The sequence below is a fragment of the Aureobasidium namibiae genome, assembly GCF_000721765.1.
Source record: "Aureobasidium namibiae CBS 147.97 unplaced genomic scaffold scaffold_24, whole genome shotgun sequence".
NCBI classification, from domain to species: domain Eukaryota; kingdom Fungi; phylum Ascomycota; class Dothideomycetes; order Dothideales; family Saccotheciaceae; genus Aureobasidium; species Aureobasidium namibiae.
In genome coordinates this window covers 256759-277422 of record NW_013581185.1, presented here as the reverse complement: position 1 = coordinate 277422, position 20664 = coordinate 256759, and the positions used below count along the sequence as shown (strand labels likewise).

At 51.2% G+C, this 20664-nt stretch overlaps 13 protein-coding genes across 13 annotated transcripts; 6 read left to right on the top strand and 7 right to left on the bottom strand.

Annotated features, from left to right (window-relative positions):
* Nucleotides 1-149: 149 nt before the first annotated feature.
* On the bottom strand, nt 150-1022 carry M436DRAFT_57461 (ClpP/crotonase; the record flags this gene model as incomplete). The annotated part of the gene is made up of 2 exons (XM_013567561.1): nt 150-739; nt 794-1022. The coding sequence occupies 2 exons, from the start codon at nt 1020-1022 to the stop codon at nt 150-152; spliced, it is 819 nt and encodes a 272-aa protein (XP_013423015.1).
* A 796-nt stretch (nt 1023-1818) lies between these two features.
* On the bottom strand, nt 1819-2121 carry M436DRAFT_21405 (uncharacterized protein; the record flags this gene model as incomplete). The annotated part of the gene is made up of 1 exon (XM_013567539.1): nt 1819-2121. A coding segment is annotated over one exon (303 nt), but the record flags the coding sequence as incomplete, so codon positions are not given.
* A 2278-nt stretch (nt 2122-4399) lies between these two features.
* Nucleotides 4400-5050, top strand: M436DRAFT_57542 (uncharacterized protein; the record flags this gene model as incomplete). Its single annotated transcript, XM_013567571.1, has 2 exons — nt 4400-4634; nt 4683-5050. The coding sequence occupies 2 exons, from the start codon at nt 4400-4402 to the stop codon at nt 5048-5050; spliced, it is 603 nt and encodes a 200-aa protein (XP_013423025.1).
* An 809-nt stretch (nt 5051-5859) lies between these two features.
* Nucleotides 5860-6768, bottom strand: M436DRAFT_57481 (uncharacterized protein; the record flags this gene model as incomplete). Its single annotated transcript, XM_013567565.1, has 1 exon — nt 5860-6768. The coding sequence occupies one exon, from the start codon at nt 6766-6768 to the stop codon at nt 5860-5862; it is 909 nt and encodes a 302-aa protein (XP_013423019.1).
* Nucleotides 6769-7601: 833 nt separating this feature from the next.
* On the bottom strand, nt 7602-8965 carry M436DRAFT_67818 (uncharacterized protein; the record flags this gene model as incomplete). The annotated part of the gene is made up of 3 exons (XM_013567611.1): nt 7602-7694; nt 7745-8841; nt 8893-8965. The coding sequence occupies 3 exons, from the start codon at nt 8963-8965 to the stop codon at nt 7602-7604; spliced, it is 1263 nt and encodes a 420-aa protein (XP_013423065.1).
* Nucleotides 8966-10316: 1351 nt separating this feature from the next.
* M436DRAFT_76622 (uncharacterized protein) lies at nt 10317-11354 on the top strand (the record flags this gene model as incomplete). Its single annotated transcript, XM_013567646.1, has 1 exon — nt 10317-11354. One exon carries the CDS (start codon nt 10317-10319, stop codon nt 11352-11354), a length of 1038 nt encoding a protein of 345 aa, XP_013423100.1.
* A 442-nt stretch (nt 11355-11796) lies between these two features.
* M436DRAFT_57483 (PMSR-domain-containing protein) lies at nt 11797-12462 on the top strand (the record flags this gene model as incomplete). The annotated part of the gene is made up of 2 exons (XM_013567566.1): nt 11797-12052; nt 12110-12462. The coding sequence occupies 2 exons, from the start codon at nt 11797-11799 to the stop codon at nt 12460-12462; spliced, it is 609 nt and encodes a 202-aa protein (XP_013423020.1).
* A 289-nt stretch (nt 12463-12751) lies between these two features.
* On the bottom strand, nt 12752-13987 carry M436DRAFT_10203 (uncharacterized protein; the record flags this gene model as incomplete). The annotated part of the gene is made up of 2 exons (XM_013567534.1): nt 12752-13860; nt 13918-13987. Coding segments are annotated over 2 exons (1179 nt in total), but the record flags the coding sequence as incomplete, so codon positions are not given.
* A 1290-nt stretch (nt 13988-15277) lies between these two features.
* Nucleotides 15278-16271, top strand: M436DRAFT_86062 (chromatin associated protein KTI12; the record flags this gene model as incomplete). Its single annotated transcript, XM_013567645.1, has 3 exons — nt 15278-15283; nt 15342-15671; nt 15729-16271. The coding sequence occupies 3 exons, from the start codon at nt 15278-15280 to the stop codon at nt 16269-16271; spliced, it is 879 nt and encodes a 292-aa protein (XP_013423099.1).
* Nucleotides 16272-16683: 412 nt separating this feature from the next.
* M436DRAFT_67813 (uncharacterized protein) lies at nt 16684-17715 on the bottom strand (the record flags this gene model as incomplete). The annotated part of the gene is made up of 1 exon (XM_013567610.1): nt 16684-17715. One exon carries the CDS (start codon nt 17713-17715, stop codon nt 16684-16686), a length of 1032 nt encoding a protein of 343 aa, XP_013423064.1.
* A 349-nt stretch (nt 17716-18064) lies between these two features.
* Nucleotides 18065-18385, top strand: M436DRAFT_12987 (uncharacterized protein; the record flags this gene model as incomplete). The annotated part of the gene is made up of 2 exons (XM_013567536.1): nt 18065-18118; nt 18173-18385. Coding segments are annotated over 2 exons (267 nt in total), but the record flags the coding sequence as incomplete, so codon positions are not given.
* Nucleotides 18386-18464: 79 nt separating this feature from the next.
* On the bottom strand, nt 18465-19037 carry M436DRAFT_57410 (uncharacterized protein; the record flags this gene model as incomplete). Its single annotated transcript, XM_013567551.1, has 4 exons — nt 18465-18517; nt 18568-18669; nt 18719-18853; nt 18917-19037. The coding sequence occupies 4 exons, from the start codon at nt 19035-19037 to the stop codon at nt 18465-18467; spliced, it is 411 nt and encodes a 136-aa protein (XP_013423005.1).
* Nucleotides 19038-20425: 1388 nt separating this feature from the next.
* On the top strand, nt 20426-20650 carry M436DRAFT_32029 (uncharacterized protein; the record flags this gene model as incomplete). The annotated part of the gene is made up of 1 exon (XM_013567544.1): nt 20426-20650. A coding segment is annotated over one exon (225 nt), but the record flags the coding sequence as incomplete, so codon positions are not given.
* Between the last annotated feature and the right edge of the window lie 14 nt (nt 20651-20664).

The following is a 20664-nucleotide window of genomic DNA, read 5'->3' as shown; positions in this document are numbered from 1 at the left end:
TCATCGATAATGCATCAATTTGGTCGGGATGACCTTCCCAGTGTGTCATACTAGAGGCTCTTTCGCGGGTCTGATGGGCAGTTTCAGCTGGAAAGCAGAAGATTGGGAAATCATCGCATCCTCACAAGATTCATTGATGTATCTGAACTCTACAGCTTCGAACTCACCCAAAGTGGCGAGCGCTTTTCTGCGAACGCCCTAATGCCCTCTTCGAAGTTCTCGCCTTGAACAAGACGTGGGTACCAATCCTTAGCAAGTGTGCTCACGGCGTCCTCGACACTGCCGGCTTCCCAGCTCATCCTGATGCCCAAGCGACCAACAATCAACGCGTCAGGACTGTTTTTACACATGAGTTGCGCAGTCTTGACAGCAGCTTGCACAACCTCCTCAGCAGAATCAACCAGTTCAGTGACCAGACCCCACTCGTACAACGCCTTTGCTGTCACGTTTCTGCCTGTAAGTACGAGATCGGTGGTGCGCTGAAGACCTAGTGTACGCGTCAAGCGAGGCAAACAACCAGCGACTGGTATAATGCCTCTCTTCACTTCTGGCAGCGAGAAAACGGCTGAGGAGACCGCAACCACGAGATCACAATTTGCGACCATTTCGAAGCCTCCACCCATCGTGATACCATTGACAGCGGCGATAATAGGTTTCTTGCCTGCTCGACGTGGTAGGCCGGCAAGGCCTGGTGCTGACATGTCATTGACAATGCCGCTTTTGTTCATGTCGTTCCATTCTGAGAGTATGTTAGCTTTCGGCAGTATTGAGTGTGGATGTTCTTGACTCTAACCGCCTAGATCGGCACCAGTGCAGAACGCTCTTCCATTTCCTGTGATGATGCCAACTAATAATGTCTCATCCTGATCAAACGACTCCCAGATCTTAGCAATTTCTTTGCTTGTGCCCTGATCGACACAATTGAGCTTGTCCGGTCTGTTCAGTGTAACCAGAACAATGCGATCATCTGGGAAAGACACGTTGAAGTGTTTGTGTTGTAGTGGTCTTGATCTTAATGACATGTTGATGTTACTGCGGGTATAGCTGTTTGTTAATGAATGTTATCAGATTTTTCATATCAGATCGAAACCGTCTTGGCAAGCCGAGGTCGGAGAGTCGGGTCGGAAAGTCGGGGTCTCGGACAAGCCGACTAATTCCCAGCTGTTGGGAACGCGTTGGCCAACTCTTCGGGCTAGATCCAGCACCCGGATCTAAAGACTCATCGCCGTAGCAAAGCAGGCTCAGACCGACCAAACAGCTATGCTTGATCCTCTCTTCTTGATTCATCTCTTGTCTTGGGAGATATGAGGGCGATAAGAAATCAGACCGCAACCCACTCAACCGTGCACCGAGGAGCCAACGGCCAAAGTGGGATAGCGTGAGAGCGGTGTGCAAAAGTTTGCAACGTTACCATAAGCGATTTATCCAGTTGTCGGTCGCTTCTGCACGGTGTTTGTTGACTATTTCTCAAGTTTCCTATGTAAAGAAGATCGCAATCGACCTTCAACTCGTACGATGACTTAAGAACAGCATTTGTTAGCTTCCGGACAAGAGTGTCGCAGGCTTCCTTGGCCACATCGAAGTATCGAGACCGAGGTTGCTACAACGACGGACTACACTGAGTAAAATTCAATTCGCTAGCGTCTATGAGGGTACGAGGAATATAATTAGATAAAGGCAGCAAAGAGAGAAAAAAATCTGGATTAGATATTATGATGGGAGCTAGTGCAACACAGGATACCAGTGAACCAGTCACGGTATAGCTGGCATATGCGAGTAGGGAATCAGTTTGCATAGGAATCAAGGAAGAACCCCGATATTTGGTGTGCATGAGCCGATGTGGGTGAAGTTGCGGCAGCTTCTACAGGTGTGACACTCACACTCGGGACAGAGAGCTCTAGGTCCTTGTGATCGAGGGAGAGGAGTGAGACATGAACTTCTAGCACAGTAGAGCTCACCGTTAGGGTGTCCCCATTGGCTGACACGTCTGCGAACAAGTTTGATAGTGTCCTCAGTGAGAGCGTTTCTGACATGACGAAGAGGCAACGGACTAGTATTGCAGCAGTGGACGGGCCAAAGAGCACGAGATTGGCAGCGAGCTGTTACACACTCGTTGAGACAGGCAGGGCAATAATGGCAATTACCGCTACCGCAAGGCAAGAGAACTGTACGGACCTTCTGGTTGCAGGCTTTGCAGGCTGGACGGAGTCGGAGTACGACGAAGTAGTAGAAGATGACTAGAATATCGAAGAGAATGATTAGATAATCAGCTGTGCGCTCCCAGAGCGGAAGGTTAGTTGTGTCGGACATTCCAGATGTTGCTGATGGAGCTTGACTGCTTATAGTGTTTGTAGTGTCGGTTACTCTAGTTTGCTGAATCTCTGAGTGCTGATGTACCCTCATTTGAGCGCCATTATGTACTTTTTGCACTGCACATCTTCAAGGATAATGCTTTTGTGCAAACCACCGGGAGACAAAGGTTTTGTTGAGTCTGAGTGGTTGGTACAAAGACAGACTTGCCAACCTGAATCAACACATAAAGCCACTTGGATTCGATTGTCACCTGATGTTCAAAGAATTCTGGACAATGGACATGTTTGCTAGCTCCTGCTGACAACTGTTTGATCTCAGATCTACAGTACGCATTGAGCATTTGGATCGCTGTTATCGTTCGGATACTCTGTATGTGACATATCGTTCTGTTTCTCCAGACTGATGACGGCGGCAAGTGCTGCAAAGTCGTAAGAAAGTAATCGCTCATACCTCTGGGTCCTGTCCTCTGACATTCATGGAGACATTTTGCTCTTTGTCGTCTTCCGCTCGTTGCATTGTCTGGGTGTCTATGTTCTTTGTGGTGCAAACAAGCCCATTGTCTCGTCCAAGGCAATCGAATCGATCATACAGACCCTCAAGAGTCTATAAAACCAACCACTGCTGCTCTGACTTCATATCTCATCCAACACAGCAACTCCAACCAAAAACACTGAACACACACTCTAATACAGATACATCCAGACACCACGTACAAAATGTGCAACTACACCAACACCACTTCTCCCTCCTCCTCTGACCTCTCTATCATCTCTTACGGTGCTAGATTCCTCTGCTCGTTCTGCTACACCCCTCTTCAAGGGATCCTCTCAAGAAGTACTGGTTCTGCCCTGCCTGCCGTTGCCCTAGAAGACCCTGCATGTAAAGAGCTGAGTTGCGCGCAAGATTTGAGTCGATTGCTTAGAAGTCTCTTCTAGGCGGCGTTTGGGTACATTCTATCTTTTTGAATTTCTGGTTCAAGTTCAAGTATGTCGTTGTTTCAGTCTATCGATCAATCAATTTTTTTTTACCAATATTCTCTTCACGTGCTTCTTTTGTGTAACACTATATTGTTGTCTGTCTTCAGTGCCCGGTTTTGGGAGTCATATATCGTTGCTTTGCGATCAGGACATGATCAGAGGCTTGGATGGCAGGCGGCGGTCGGTTCAGCTCAATGTACGATGCATGTGAAAACAAGAAAAGGTAGTCTGGGCAGAATCGCTACAGACCATCTTCATGATACAATGGAGATCTTCACCAATCGTTGTCTCTGAACTATCCCGCGAGACGGCTGCTCTTCTGTGCAGTATTCTTGCAAGTAAAATGCTCAACTTTGCAACTTCTGCCTTGACATCTTTGGAACATGTGTATACACGCAGCTCTGCTCTGCTCTGCTCTTCGTGATATCGCATGTCAGCATCCTGGAACAGGCTCTGACAGAGTTGAGACACGATCCAGATGGAGGATTCCACTTCACAGAGAGGTCTTGTCAATCGATATCATGAATTGCTTATGGCAAATCGAGACGCAGCAAAGCTGACAGCCAGAATCTCGACCAGAAAGAGTCCAGACTCAGCTAGTGATTCAGGACATGACCGGAAGTAATGTCGGTTATTGCGAATAAAGTACCCAGCACCAAAAAGAAGAACCTAGGAGCAACGCAGGGTTGCGATTGTCCCTATCTTGTCTTGTTGTATAGATGTGAGAGCCTGCCAGATAGACTTACAGACCACAATTGAGGAGATCCGAGCTTGGTGATGACTCTCAGTTTTGCTCGCACGACCTGCTTATGGTTTCCAAGTTTTGGTGCTGAGAATCTTCGTGCAGTGGGCTTCGGAATGTCTCTACCCAATACTTGCATTCCGGTAACACCTACATTCCATATCAACTTGCGTTCCCTAGTGAGCACCGGAAGATCCTCTCATAGTCAACAATCAACGAACGAGTCATTCTACAAACATGCTGGAGAGCCTATCTTCGCTAGTTTTCGAAACACCGCCCTTTTCCATCAGTCCGACATTATACCCACAACTCGTTCAAGACCAAGCTCAGTCTCATCATGACACCTGCGATTTCTCTTCTCTGCACGATGACATCGCTTAGCGCAGCCACACAAGCGCTCAGTCTCTGGAGCCATCCCAAGCCACTGAGCCTACAGGAAAGAGCGAGCATCTGGGGTCTACCCGATTGCGCCAGCACATGCGTGACTTCCAGCTTTGGCGGCTGCAACTCCATCGACGTCGAATGCATCTGCAAAAACAAAGACTTCCTCGACAATCTCGGTTGTTGCATGTCCAAGGCTTGTAGCAAGAAGGATCAAGACGGTATGCAATTCACGATTAGCTTGTTCCTGCTCACGCACTGACATCAAGCAGCTGCCATCGGTTTCGCAAACAACTTCTGCCAGGCATACAAAGTCAGCGATTTACCTACTGCTGCAACATGCAAGTCGACCGATGCAGCAAAGACGACTGATGCAAAGACCACACCTGCTCCTACGCTCGACCCCTCATCTTCGACGTCTCTTCTGCCGGCCTTGAGTTCGGCGGCTTCAGCAGCTATCGCCAATGTGTCGAACGGAACGAACAGCACTGCGTACATCAGTACGCAGAGCGTTACTGTCACGGCGACAGTCACGGCCAGCAGTACTGGACAAGCTCCTCGCATTGCGGCTGAAATGACTGGTTGGGCTTGGGGCGTAGGTGCTGTACTGGCTGGAGCTGCTGCTGTAATCGTCTGAGTATATCACCATCTGTGGGGTACTCAGTTCGGATTAGAAGCGAGATGATGGACACTCAGGCCCGCTTTGATAGCCTCTCTTCTTCGCACACGAAGCATGTACATCAATATTAATGCTTAATCCATTGCTTCCACGTATGTATGTCTCATCGAAAAGTACGACGATTCTGGGGAGAATTGCAGTCGATACGACAAAAGGAGGACCACAGACGCGGGTCTCTGGATTGAAAGACGGTAGAACCTTCGGTCAATATCTAGAGGTACGTCTGACACTGCAATCCGCACGAAACACACCCAGATGATATATCCATCCTCCCCGCAAGTCAGCTACAAAGTAACCCAAGACATCCACATCCTCGAGTACGGCGATCGATGGCTGCGACTTCACAATTGGTCCAATACAAACGCAGCTATGCAGACAGGGAGACCATCGGGAAGGGTGAGAAATCACATTTCTGGGAGACGAGACATTTCATGACTGCATTGTGAGAATTAATGTTACTGCTTCAAGTAAGTGTCGGAGCTGTCACATTTTACATTCCTCCTGTCACGCTACGTCCACGTTTCTTGATAGCGTGCCTTGCTTTGTTTCCGCTCTACAACCGCAACATTCCAGTAAATTGCACAAAAGAAGAAGAGCAAAGAGAAAACAAACGCCCGTTTGTCATGCATTCGTTCGCAGCTATCAAGAAGAGAAAGAAAAAAAGTAAGCTATTCACAGAAGAAGAAACGAGATGGCTCTTTCTGCACGCAGTCGTGTGGCCCTTCAAGCATAAACACTGTTTCCGTCATCTCAACATCCGAATGGTATCAGCGACCGATTCTGTAGGTCGACCACATGTTTGACATTCTCTTGGTCTGGCCGGCGGTGAAGCCAGTGTAGCACGAGTCGTCGGAGTAATCCATGTAGTTGTGGATGGGATCAACACCAGCGACTGAGGGACAGCTGTCCTTGGGAGGCTTTGAAGGACATCCATCAGTGCTGGTGCTCTGCATGGGTGTGTCGCTGACGAAGTCGCCGTTGCCTGTGCAGGCGTAGCCTTCGAAAGTGTGCAGCAGACCCATCCAGTGGCCGGTCTCGTGGACGGTGGTCATGCCCAGGTTGAAGCCGTAGACGTTGCCGCCGGGCATGGTGTTGGCTTGGATCATGCAGCCGTCGCTGTTGTAGGTGCTGGGGGCTGGAGTGCCGGGACCAATGTCGGTGGGGAGACTGCACGTGCCGAGGATGCTGCCGGTCAGGTCGGTCATGAAGTAGATGTTCAGAGTGCGGTATGTGCCATTGCGGAGGGCGTTCTTCATGGCGGTGGCATCGGCAGATTGACCAACGGCCCAGGCGTCGTTGACGGTGAAAGTGGTCGCAATGCGGTTGAACTGGACATTGCTGGGGGCGTAGGCCTTGTTCATCACGGCGAGCTGGTTGTCGGCCATGGCTTGGGTGATGGTGCCAGCCTTTGCGGTTGTGGTGATGATGTGCATGGCAAAGTCGACGATGATGGGGTTCTTTGCGTCGGCGCGCACAGTGAGACCGGCGATCTGGGTTCCGCTGTGTGCCTTGAAGACACCCTGGTGCATCAGGCGCACGGTGTTGTTGAAGTGCTCACTGGCGCGGCTGATGTCGACACCGCAATCAAAGTGCTTGTAAACAGTGCCATTTGCGGGTTTGGCGCTGGCCGAGACCAGGAGGCTGGCGAGACCGAACAAGATGCTGGAAAGGTGCATGTTGTTCTGTTTTGTCGAAGCGGCGTAGGGGGGGAAACGAGGGATGAAGGGATGCGATATGTGCAATTTGATAACGATGACGGCCGAAGAGAAGAGAAATATGTACAATGACCTCGTCCGTCGAAGAAGTGCTTTCACAATGAGATTGAACTCCTGTGAGGAATAAAAGACCCAGATACTGGGGACGAGGAATCTATTTATGCGGCTGATTGCAGCAATGATCGGCACAAAGTGAAGGATGTGGCTTTACCAGTCAGGGTGTTTGTTTCCCTTGTGGGGCATTCGTCCTTTGGTCCTAAAGTCGAGCACGAACTGTTCGAAATGGACGTTTGCGGTCGGAGACGCGTCCAGACTTGGGTGACAAAGGGCCTATGGAGCAAGACGAAGCGACTATTCTACGGAACCTCTGAACACTACAATGAAATATCCGCCACCCTCACAGGCGTAGGGCGTTCCAGTCCTGAGGATGGAGTGTGAGTATATTGTGCTATAGGACAAGTGAGCAACGGCGGCTAATAACTCCATTGAATGAGCCGTATAAGGACTGTTGGGGCGAAAGATACGCGTCAGGCGCCCGATATCTCACACATGATTCTCATTGAGATGTGTGTTCTGTATGTATGAGCCTTTGTTTAGCAAGGCTAAACACGACCATTGACCAATTCAAGTCAGCTCTTGTGTGGCACGGAGAAGAGAAGAAAGTGGAAAGATGTAGAACAAAAATGCATGATATTTGGTTCGTGTTACATAGGAAAAAGTTTCAATTTATGAACAAGCAGTGTCTCTACCCTTGGAAGATCTCATAAAACAGTCAGCATCTTCTCTTTACAACATCACTCCCACCACTTAGCTACCAGGGAAGGTTGAAAAATCTCTTGCGACTTGTAGTGGTAGAGCTGGTTGCAGAGGATGCAGTTACCGTACCACTGTCCGACGCATGTGCTGAGTGATGACGGAAACGGTAGTGGGAACTCACAGAGCGTGCTTGAGCATTGGCGGTGGCAGAGCCGGACGAGGTTGTGGCGGTCTCTCCAGTCCACTGCAATGCAGAGGTGGAAGTGATTGCTGATGATGTTTCTGCAAAAGTAGGCTTGGGAGTGGGAGCAGCAGCTGGCGTGGCGGGAATTTCTGAGACTTGAGGAGCTGATTCGACTGGTGCCTGAGGCTGGGGGTCCTCTTCATGCGACTCGGTAGAGGCGCTTTGCTGGGCAAACTCTTTGGGGTTGATACCCTGGCGAGCAAGGAATTCTTCGAAAGATCCTTCGTAAGAGTAATCGCCCTCTGCTTCGGAACGAGCTTCGACATGTTCAGATTCGTACTCGTGATCATATGGAACATCATCAGTCGACCTAGCATGCAGGTGCTCATCCTCTTCTTTGGGCCAGTATTGAATCCACTCGAGCTCCTGTTGCACATGATCCTCAGCAGATCTGGCGTTGAGCTCGCGGAACTCCTCGGAAGGGTAGTCATCATGCTCATTGGCGGAGCGAGCGAGCATCTTATGTTCCTCTTCTTGAGAGAAACCTTGAGGAAACCGAGTCTTCATCCAATGCTTGAATGCCTCATAACTACCGTCGGCGGGACCAGCTGTTGCTGTAGTGACATGCGTGGAAGTCGTGGCATGTCCGGCTGGTGTTGAAGTACCACGAGCGTGAAGCTTCTGCTTGGTCTCTTCAGAGACCTCTCCAGGATAGAGAGCCTCCATCCAGTGCTTGAAAGCCTCATAAGTGTCGTCAGTCGGTCTGTCTGGGACTTGGGCTTTTGTGCTTGACGAAGGAGCCACGCTGCGGGCAATATGGCTGCTCTCGGGGGTTTCAGTGGCTTCCCGGCCGATGCGAGATTCCATCCACTCGACGAAGGCCTCGTAGCTGCCGTCAGCAGGTTCGTCAGCGGCAGAAGTGGGTTGAGCAGTTGTCACAGCCGAAGCCACGCTGCGAGCGTGCAATTTCAAGTCTTCTTCGGGCATGTACGATGGCTCGAAAGGGCCAGTTGCAAAGTCAGCGACAGGCCCGGGTACATGGTGATCGTACTTGTTGATAGCAGCTTTGGGTACAGGTTCGTAGCCAGGGACCTCTGTGATGCGGTCAGCATTCTGGTCGACAGATATGAGATGACCCGACTTACCAGCAGTCTTGATGGCCTGTGTTCCCACTGCAGCAGCTGCTGCAGCGGTGATGGTCAGAATTGAGAAACGCATTGTTTTGGTTATTGCGGGGCGAATCAAGCAGTGCTTCCGATTGGCATATATAGAAAGACTGCTATTGTGATCGTGAAAGGGCGTGTTAAGATGGTGGTAATCCTATTGAGAGGTGGAGGCGTCCGCTTTCGGCAACATTCTTTGTATGAACGCAGCGCCGCCAATGTCGAATATGTCAACTGCATTCAACCATGTACAAAGGTGGGCGCGGCTGGGAATTTAATCGTGACGGGAGTGTGGTTCAATCTATTGTTTGTATGGTTTCGACAGGATATACAGACGTGGTATCCCCAGTAACAACATTTCGTCAGTCATTGCTCTTCCCATTGACTCACCTCGCCATGGGATACGAATTTCGTCTGAGGTTGTCAGTGTCTCTTCTCACCATCTAAATGCATAGTCGCGTAAAACATCACGCTCGATTCTTTTTTTACGATGGTGCCGATGCACAAGGGTGTGGTCGCCCGATCTATCAATGAAAGATATGCTTCTTTGCAGGTGCCAGGGATTGGAAGCGAAGTACGCGTTCACATGCGTATGCCAAACGGATCCCCAGGTGTCCCATGAGCCAAGGTATAGCGCTGTGGAATCGATAGCAATGATTACAGGAGTGCTTGTCTGTGTGTTCATGAGGCGGTGACTCTTAGCCAGGTGATGGGTACCAAGGGGCTGGCAAAGGCGCTGAAATGCGACAGCATGGAACCTCGGATGGCAGCTACAACCGAAAGCGCAATCGGCATGCCGAAAATCGGGAAGGAATATGACTGGCTATGGTAGCAGTTTCCCACAAAATAAAGGCAGCATTGTCCCATCTGATGGTCATCAGTGGTCGTGCACCAACGTCTTTACGACTACTTTGGCAAGATGAAGCGCAGGTATCCTTTCAGGCTACCCCGTCCTGAAAATGGCGCCCTCGCGAAGACCTGATCAAGCCCGAGGTCAGCACCGCAAACAGCTACGACACAAAGGATATTCTTGACCACAAACCCTATACATGCTTGTTCAAGCTATCGCACCAGATGTCATCGGAGATTCCATGAACCAGCTAGTCGGAACCGGCTTGACGTACGTCGTTGAGGCCGATGAACAAAAGACTTCCGCGCAGCCACCGACAACATCTCAGCCGTGGTGTGCCGGCTGGAAAAATGGTATAAGTCAGAGCAAATGTTGCTGCATATCCTCTGTCTATCTCTCAAGCATCTTTTGCAACCACGCCAGGACGTTATTGTCTTTCTTCTTCGCCTTGTACATACATACTTTTGCGTTTTGGAAATATTGCGACTTCAGCACAAACCCACGCCTCCAGACAGAGATAGCAAACAAGCTGGCAGAATTCGAAATCATCCTCGACATGAACAAGACATTGCACTGGCAGCAGCGCATCGCGCTTGTCCGCCACAACCTGCACGCGGCCCACCGTTCTGGCGACTTTACCTTTTTCAAGACTCTTCAGGCTCAAGCTCTGTTTGACAACACCAACCACGTTGCTACACTGTCGGCCACTCTTGGAGATGACGCTGATAGTGTGCTCTCCGGTCTGGATGATCTGAACGCCTCCATCGCTCACGTTCACGAAGACGCATTCAAGAATGCCTACAACAGTCTCAAGACTTATCTCCACGAGTCTCACGCTGCTAATGGCGAGTGCGACGAGAAGAGCAAGGTGTTTGTTGACGTCCAGATGCAGAAGCAAATGGCAGACCACGCAATTGACAAGGCCACGTCCTCAGCCATCGCTCTCGTCCAACAGCAGCCGAGCAGTGTCCAGGATACCGCTGCAGCCGTCTGGATCACCGGTACGACCATCATCGCTGACAGCATTGAGACTGTCTTGAAGCACCTCTCGGCACTAGAGAGCAATATGCACGATTTCATTCGCCTCGAGGAAAGCTGGAACGAGGTCAAAACCAGTGTCGGACACAGTGTGTCGGCTTTGAAAGGAGTCTTCAGCCTGATGAGCGGCGAGGTTGAGCCCGAGTCTCCTACCGTGGGCGCCTCGTCGCGTTCATCGAGCTTCTCTGGGACAATGTTCCGTCGCTTCTCGAATGCCTTTGGATCAGCCCCAGCATCAGGCGGTCGTTCGTCTGCTGGCTCTCTACCAGGCAGTCGTTCTGGGTCATTCTCCACCCAAGGGCATCATGTCAGATCATCGTCCTTGCAGTTTGACGACAATGCACGCAACAGCTTCCGCAACAGTGTGTCATTTGCTTGTCCCACATCTCTGCCCAGCGGACAGGGATGGAGACACACTGCGCTCGATACGATTCCACCCACTCCTGCGACGGGAGATGTTGGGGATCAAGAGGTCAATTCGTTTGACACCTCTGTGCCGCCGATGCCTGAGATACCGAGTTTGATAGACATCATGCCTGAGCAGGCTGTAATGTAGTCGAGTTGGAGGAAACGTGGTGGAAAGGTCGACGCGTCGGGTGTAGATTTGCCAAGTAATTCAGGACGTTCGGAAGGGTGTTTGGTTTGTACATATCAGATAGATGCATAATTCATGAGATGACGTCTTCATAACTTAAGACTTTCAAGCATGACTCAGGGAGCCGGTGCCAAGAGGAAGGCGGAAGGCGAGGGGCAGGTCGGAGGTGTCGGCGCAAGTGGCAACCAAGGGTCCCTGTCCATGACGAGCTCATGGGGCAATTAGCTAAGCAGCGCGCGAGAACAATTCTGGAAGGTCCAGCGCATATCGAAGCTCGCTCCTGCCGTCTATAACACCCACGCATCTTCGTACCTGCCAACTCATACTCCAGGACTCTACCGCAACCACGAAACCACTCACACTTGTCATCCTCATCGCCATCGCGATCGTCACACCACCCATCATGAACTCGCTCTTCGCTCGCCTGTCGCGCCCCTTCACATCTTCAACCATGCGCTTTGGACCTGAAGGACCTGGCGCCGTATCTGTCCCTGAAGGCACCGAGAAGGCAACAGTCGCAGCCGGATGTTTCTGGGGAGTCGAGCACATGTACCGCCACCACTTCCCCAAGGACGCTGTTCTGGATGCTCGTGTCGGCTACATCGGTGGCAATACTCAGGATCCCAGCTACCGCGCTGTCTGCACTGGAAGAACCGGCCGTGAGTCTTGACAACCTCTGCGCTTTGCAGGCATGAGCGACTAACAAGATCTCATAGACGCCGAAGCACTCCAGATCTACTACAACCCCGACAAGGTTTCATACCAGAAGCTCCTCGAATTCTTCTACCGCATGCATGACCCCACCACCGAAGACCGTCAGGGGCCCGACGTCGGCACCCAATACCGCAGCGGCATCTTCACCCACAACGACTCCCAAGACAAGATCGCAAGAGAAGTCACCAACAAAGTCCAAGAGCAGTGGTGGAAGCAAGGCAAGATTGCTACTGAGATCCTGCCAGCCGGCGAGTGGTGGGACGCAGAAGCCTACCACCAAAAGTACCTGGACGTCAACCCCGGCGGCTACGAGTGTCCCTCTCACTTTTTGAGAAAGTTCCCTGATCTTGATTAAACAAGATCCATTATTGTATATATATACCCTTTTTCTTTTCCTTTACGAACACATCTCAAATATCATGATACTGCTTTTCCACCTCCTGCCGTCTTCTGCTTTCCGACTGCGCGTGCTCTTCAACGTCTCCTTCACTGACAACAGAATCCTGTCTTTCCACCATACGCTCGCTCTCCTGCCCTTCAGGCGTATCCACAGCAACCATACTGCCCCTATCAATCGCAAACCTCGGCGGTCTCTCCACCCAACTCGGGTTCGAAGAACTAGCGCTGTTGTTCCTCTGTCCATCAAACGGCGACTTCAAGAACCTCCCCCACGCTCTCACGATTTCCGGCTTGAACAGCAGCACAAACGCCTCTACACCCACAAACGCAATCACATACAAGACAGCCACCGCCATGGATTGAGGCAGAATCAACTTCTGGATCTTCGGCAGACAAACGTCGGTATTACGTTGTTGGAGTATACAAAGCACCCAAGGGATGACTTTGGTCGGACTCGCAAACGTCGACATGGTGTACGCATCCACCTGGAAGATGAAGATGACACACACGAATGCGATGACGAAGATGGCCAGAGCGACTATGGCAAGCGATCGCCATTGCAGCAGCAAAACTTGCTTGAGTCTTCGCACTGCTGTCCACGCCTGTCGTTTGGACGATGCTGATTTGACTGAATTTGTTGCGTTGCTGCCTGAGGGCGCTTGTCGTCCGTGCATGGCTGCTGTGAGGTATACCTTTGCGCAGTAGACGAATGTAGCGACTTGAAGCAGCAATGCCACACCTCCGAATCCTATCATCCAGCCCCAGTAGGTCGACGTCGATCCGACATTGACGTGGCAGTACCCGCCAAAGCGATAGGACACACTCACTTTAGCCAACACCGCTGCAGTGAGCGCGATGGCAACAGACCACGCAGCGATATTGGCAGCGATGATGGCGACGCGGCCAGGCACGATATCCCAGCAAATCTGAAGGTGCATAAACACCGAGCGCACAACAATCCAGCAGACCGTCAACATGCCGCCGAATACCACCAATCCTCCAGTAGCAGCGCAAGAATTGCTGCTGTTCATATCATTCGGCGTGACGGGATCGAAGCACTGTTCGGGTTTCTGGCCCAGAGGCACAATAAAGCCCAACTCCATGATCATGATGCCAGCCAGCAATGCGATGTTGAGAAACGAGCGTCTTGTTGTTGCAGCAGGAAGAACCAAGTATGAGAGAAGAAGAAACCCGCAGAGGATGAAGCCTGCCACGTTTACCCATGCTGCTCCGTCGGCGAGAGCTGGGAAGTTTGACGAGTTGACCCAGTCGGAGAGGGGACAGGGGACGCAGCATTTGGAGCCGTTGCCGGTGAAGTCCAGGGGGTTTTTTGCGCAGTTGCGGCCGCCGATGTCTGTTGATGCCAAGTCAGTATACTTTGTTACTTGAGGGGTGAGGAGAATGGACTTACAGCCTTGGGTATAAGGATGTAAGCTCTCACTGATGAATGGATGAGGGCAGCCCCCTGAGTCGAGAGTGATGTTCCCAAGTAGCGAGAGTAGGTTTGCGTTTGCAGACATGATTGAACTGATTGTATCTCTCTGAAACACCAGAGTAGCCAAAAGGACAGGAAACAGAGGAATTTAGTGGGGCGTGAGGATACTCTGAGAATCTGGGCTCAAAGAACCAGACCGGCATCTCGACCTTCGGATCAGTTACGCTGCCAAATTTGCACAACAAAGAGCGTCGAGAGAGGTGTGTACCGTTTCCGGCCCGATGAGGACAATGAGCTGTGCCGAAGATCCAGAGGTGGCTGCACATTCCTCGTTCTTTGTCGGAACGAGGAATGCGGTTCGATGGTACCAATCAGGCGGGCTACGAACATTTCCAAGTGCAGCCGTTCTCGCAGCAATCACCCATTGTCTGCTCACAGATCCACATTCTGCACAACTGTCCGTATCTCAACCTCTGGCGATCTCCAGGTTTCCAATTTCGCTCGAAGAACATGTGGCAGGCCTCTTGCATCAAGGGACAATTGTGTCTGCCTGGGTTGAGGCGATCGCAACGTTTATTCCAATGCATCTTCGGCTTCGTGGGTATCTCGTGCTCCTCGGGCTCCTCAGACTCCTCGGGTTCCTGGCGTTTGTCGAGGACAGGGTCGGGGTTGGAGAGTAAAATGAGAAGGGAAGCGTCGACTGTGGAGAGGGTGGCTGTGGAGTTAGAAATGTCTGTTGGTGGTGGAGGAGGTGGGATGTCGATAGCTGAGGCTGAGATGAGAATCATAAGGCTAGTAAAGGTACCTAGCCAGATAGAGGCAAAGGACTCGCAAAGCCATCATAGTGGTATTGATTTGGAAATGACTGAATCTGGACTAGGAATCAGATGTGTAGAAAAGGAACGGCACTCCCTCAAGCTGTCACAGCTCTCCATATACTGGCCTCACTGCTGTCGGTTGGGAAGCTTGTTCCTTGGGTCGGATCATAGTCGAGCAAGATGTGGGTGGCATGAGTATTTGTCTTGATTTTTCCTCAGAACAAGCCTACCGCACCCATAGGAGGGGTGATGCCCAGAAAACTCACAGAATACGATCTGTCGGGTTATGGAACCATTTACGAGGAAGGTCTAATTTTATCTGCTTGGTATAAGTGTCCCGGGTCATCGTAGGGTTTGTCGAGTGATCTAGTCAGTGGGAATATAGGTGGTTGTCGGTCAGACCAGGGTGTTTGCCGCAGCATGGATAAATGCAGGTAGATCCATCAACGCGCCGGCAGAGTCGTCATACCGGTTTCTCTCCAAGAATTGTCGCAAAGACACAGACACACAGCGCCGCCATGCCAGTGAGTTCACCATGGCACCCTTAGACAGTAAACACACGCGCTGACGACTCGCCATCAGCTCATTCTCATCTCCGGCTTTCCCTCAAGCGGCAAAACCCACCGCAGCGAACAAGTAAAGGAATACTTTTCGCAAAGGATACTCGAGTCACAAGACACACGCATCTCCAAGCTCAAGATCCATCACTTGAACGACCAAAACCTAGGGCTAGACCGCGATGTCTATGCTGCTGCAAGGAGCGAGAAAGATGCAAGAGCGACCTTGTCGTCGGCGATCAAGAGAGACTTGACTGCCAATTCGATCGTTATCGCCGACTCCATGAACTATATCAAGGGCTTTCGCTATCAGATGTTCTGTGAGGCGAAAGCTCAGCGGACGCCGAGTTGTGTGGTAAGCTACCCTTCTCCTTCTGTCTTTCCACACACACGCTGATGATTGATGATACAGGTACACATCGGCACACCCGTAGACAAATGTCGCGAACTGAACCAACAAGCCCTCGACGCAGGCACAGGCGGCTACGCACCCGAGCTGTTCGAAAACCTCGTCTTCCGCTACGAAGAGCCCAACGGCATGACACGCTGGGACTCTCCTCTGTACACCGTTCCCTACGACGACTCCACACCACCGCTAGAAGAACTCTGGGACACCCTCGTCGGCGGCAAAGTCAAAGCCGTGAAACCCAACTCCGCTACCGTCCTTGCGCCAGCAACCGAGCAAAATTACCTGTACGAGTTGGACAAAATGACATCTGATATCGTTGCGCAAATTTCAAGTTGGCAGAAAGATCACTCAGGAGAAAGTGGTGGTGAGGTTGTGGTGGAGGGAGCGGAGAATGCGATTGAGTTACCTGCGAATACCCTGGGATTGCCGCAGTTGCAGAGGTTGAGAAGGCAGTTCATTACGATGAATCGCACGCACAGTCTGACGAAAGATCGCATCAAGGACTTGTTTGTGGATTATTTGAACGACACCTTCAACGCAGCATGAGCTGGGCGAACGACACATCGGCCACAAACTCTTGCGAGCTCGAAGGTCGAGGTTCTACGATCGATGGATCTTCCGTCGGTATGTCGCTTGTTGAGCACATCACATCGACGCAGCAGCTGGGATTGCGACACTGGGGCTTCTTTCTGTTCTCATCCATGCGAAGCGCATATTTTGACAGGGTAGCCCTCAGCTTCCCAACGCGCAGAAGCACAGCCAGCAGACGCGCCAAATGCAGATCTCGACCGATCACTCTCTCTTCGACAGGCAATACATGCCAACAGGAGCTCGAGTGTAGATACCATGCAGAAGACAGAGAGGAGGGAACGACTCAACAATCATTGGAAGCGTCTATAAGATCCTCTAGTATCTGGGGTATCAACAGGCAAGAAGGAGAAGAAAAAGCTATAGCAAATCAATCCATGGCATCCAGACCTTCATCTTCGCTCTCGGAAACCATGACACCGACCAAACATGAATTCAGCATGCCCTCCCAATTGACCCAAGGGTGGACCTCCAGAAACAACTTTGTGCCGTCCTTGCCCGCCGCCCTCAACAATTCACCTTTGCCACCAGGATGAAACGGTGCATAGGGAGTGATGTTGTAAACTTTTCCATTGTACACACTCCAAGCATCATTCCCCTTTCTCCCATTCTTTTCCGCCAGCATCGACGGTGTGACGCGGGTAAACGACGAAACGTTGGCGAGGTTCTTTGATGCGGCTAGAGAAGCCCAGTCGAGGGGTGAAAAGCCAGGGGCGAGCTTTACTTTGCTGCCAGAAGATTTGGGTGTATCTATGCGTGGTGGAGGGGCGCGGGCCTGGGCGGCCGAGGAGAGTGGTGGTTGTCTGGATGGTATAGCGGGTACGCCGAGAGACGAGCGGGGGGTGGGCCGCGAGGGAGGGGGCATGAGAGACGAAGACTGAGAGGCGCGTTGAGCAGAGTTGGGCGCTGGGAACGAGGGTGGCGGCATGAGAGATGAGGGCGCTGTTGGTGCTCTCGACGAGGGTGCAGTTTGTGGTTTGGGCGAGATTCTCGGCGGTGGGAGCATTGGGCCTTGTTCTGCTGCTGGTACGGAAGGTGCAGTTTCTGGTTTTGGCGCGTCCAGCGAGAAGGAAGGAGCAGTCGGCGCATCTGACGAGTCGAGCGAAAAGGAAGGAACGGCCATTGATGGAGCAGCGGGTTTTGCTTGAGGTGTCTTTTGATCGTCGCTGCCCTCCTCTTCTACCTTGACTTCTGATTCATCCTTGACTGTTGTCGTATCTTCGCCCATTCCCTGCTTTTCCCGAGTCTTTTTCTTGTCATCGTAATCCTCGAGCGTCGCCTTGATGTGTTTCGAGTCGGGAGGCGGAAGGAGCGACCATGATAGGCGCCATGTGTTTGGTGGATGCCGGTGTATTAGAAATGTCAAGGACAGAATCAGCAGCGATAGGCCCCAGACAGCCATTAGAAATTATACTTGGTGTTTGCCGTCGACAACAATGAAGAGAGTTGATTAATCGGCACAGGGAGGCGGGGATGCAGCGACGCCAAGGCCGGCCTCCGAAAAACCACCCTGATGTCATGAGAGCAACAGACAAACACCTCTCACCAGAAGACCGTATCGTACAAATCACACCATGTTCTCACGCGCTGCACTGTCTCGAGCTGCTGCTCTTCTCGTTCGCCAAAAGCCCACCTCTACCTCGAGGCCATTGGGCACGCTGTCACGCCCTCGGTTCGCGCCAACCACTCTTCAGATCCGCGCGGCGTCGCATGTGAACAACTTCAACAGATGGCTGAGCACAAAGTCGGCCGCCGATGAGGCCATTGAGGAGATCACTGAGCTATACTCTACCGCTAGAGACGAGGTATCACTCATTCAACATCTCGCACTCCAAATCATGAGCTGACACTGTGGCTAGTTCGAGATGGCCATGGAGGAAACCGAGAACAAGACAATCTACGCCGAGGCCGACCGCGAAGCCGCAAGAGAAGAGTTGACAAGAGTTCAAGAAGCATACAGAAGCATCGTCGAAGGCGCCGACACGGATCTGGCAGAAGAAGTCAAGAGGAGAATTGGTCAGAGGATCCGTGAACTAGAGGCCGGCGTGCAAAACATGGAGGACATAGCCATGAACCAGGACTAGATAGAGAACAAATATCAAAACGACATGAGAACCTGCACCATGTCATTACTGTAGATTGTCTAGACCTCTAGAGCTCGTCCTTCTTGACTCCGGCAATGCTGACCAGCTCGGTCTCGAACACTGCCATCTATTAGCATACATGCCTTCACATCTGTTACGATGCCTCATACCTAGCACGCTGTTGGCGGGAATGGGTCCCATGCCTCTGCTGCCGTAGGCCCACTCGGGTTGGATGGTCAATGTGCGCTTCTCGCCGGGGCACATGTCGAGCACTAAAATCACATTACTAAGATCCTCTGTCGGTAGATGAACAATACTCACAGCCCTGGTCCCAACCCTTGATGACCTGGCCCTTGCCAACGTGGAAGCTCAAAGGCTGGCCTCTGTTGTAGCTGGCATCGAACTCCTTGCCACCATCCTCGAGGGTACCGCGGTAGTGAACTTCAATCTTGTCACCTATTGAGCGCCTTTTGTCAGTATGTTCTGTACGTTCATCCTGAATTGATCGCCTCCACCCACCAACTTGAGTCTTGCGGGTACATTCAACGGCCGTGTCGACTTGGATGTTGAGAGGTTTGTCCAAAGCAGAAGCTGCGGTGGCGAAGAGTGCCAATGCACCGGTCAGAGTAACGAACTTCATTTTTATTCCGTGGTCTTGATTGTTGCGATTACAAGAGAGAGGCTGCGGTGTTTTGGGAGTTGGAGACGTGGAAGCTTTGAGATGGAGGCACAGCAGCCGTCTTGCACAAATTTATGGACCTTGCATAGTCGTCTGTGCTCTTTGTGAATTCGAGACGTGCCATCGCATAACTGCACTCAATTATTCAACCACAGATAGGTTTGATCATCAGCTCCGCAACTGTTGCTCTATTTCACACGATCAAGTGACAAAGAGGCGAGCACAATGTATCCGATCACGGCTTTGTTCAAGACAATCTCCAGCAACGATCTTCTTTCATCTTCGAGGGTGCCCATTGTCCGGCTCTTTGTCGAGAAACAAATGGATTGTGTTCAGGGATCAACGTGAGAATGTACATAACCCCGTTATACGCCTGTCAATGCAAAGATCACACACGCATACAACAACACAACACAGCAGCTCTACATCTCGTTACCACTTTTCACACATCTTCGAAAACACCAATTCGAAACAGAAATACAACCAACAGGATGTCTGAGCTGCTTGAAAACTTCTCTCTCGAGGACCTGATCATTCCCACTGTCGAGCAGGACTCGCTCACTGTTAGTCTGCCTGATCTTGAACTTGACATGGACCTCGACTTTGACATTTCGGACTTCCCCGCTGACCTTTCATCAGATATTCCTACCGATGGCATTGACTTCTCGACCCCTTCCGTTGGTCTATCTCTTCCGTCTGACTCTGACTTCGACTTCGACTTCGACTCCGATACTGGTCTCTTCAACTCTGGCCTTGGCTTCAACAGCTTTGGCTCAACCAACACGAATCAGTTCGCTGCTCCTCCTATGATGATGCCTATGCCTATGCCCATGTTTCAATACCCTTACCCCAACTTCGGTTATCAAGCTCCTCCTGGCTATATGTTGGTTCCCGCTCCTGTCTTCTACGATCAACAGTCAATGATGCCAATGATGCAGCCTCCTATGCCTATGCCCATGGACTCTAGCTTCTCTTTCACTCCGACTTCTGATGCTCCCGCTTTCCCCAGCTTTGACGACCTCTCAGGCTTTGACACTCTCCCAAACTATGAAGACCTTCCAAGTCTTGATGACTTCCAGCTTGAGCCTGAACCCATCTCTGCCCCCAGCCCTACCCCTTCCAGAACATCGCGCAGAACCGCCGGCAAAAAGACTACTTACAAGGACCCTTCAACCCCTACTACTCCTGCCAGACGTCGAAAGACTAGTTACCCCCAGCCTCACAGACCAGCTTTTGAGCTCAATGCACCCATTAGTGTTCTGACTGAAAGTTCTGATATTCCCGTTAAAGATATGCTTGCCGTCGCTTCTCGTTCTGTCGATATCAGGCGTGCTGAAGCGACCGCAAGATCTGGTAAAATCTCTCGATCTCTGAACAGTTTTGTTTGCTATCGCGCTGCCTACGCTGACCGCATCAGGCAACATTTATCCAAAACAGATTATCAGGCTGTTTCCATCATTGCTGGAGCTTCATGGAAGCTTGAGCCTGAAAGCGTCCGCAAGTTCTACATCAATTGTGCTGACATCGATAAAGCTAATCACTTTGAAGCTTTCCCCGACTACAAGTACGCCCCCACGAAGAAGCCTGC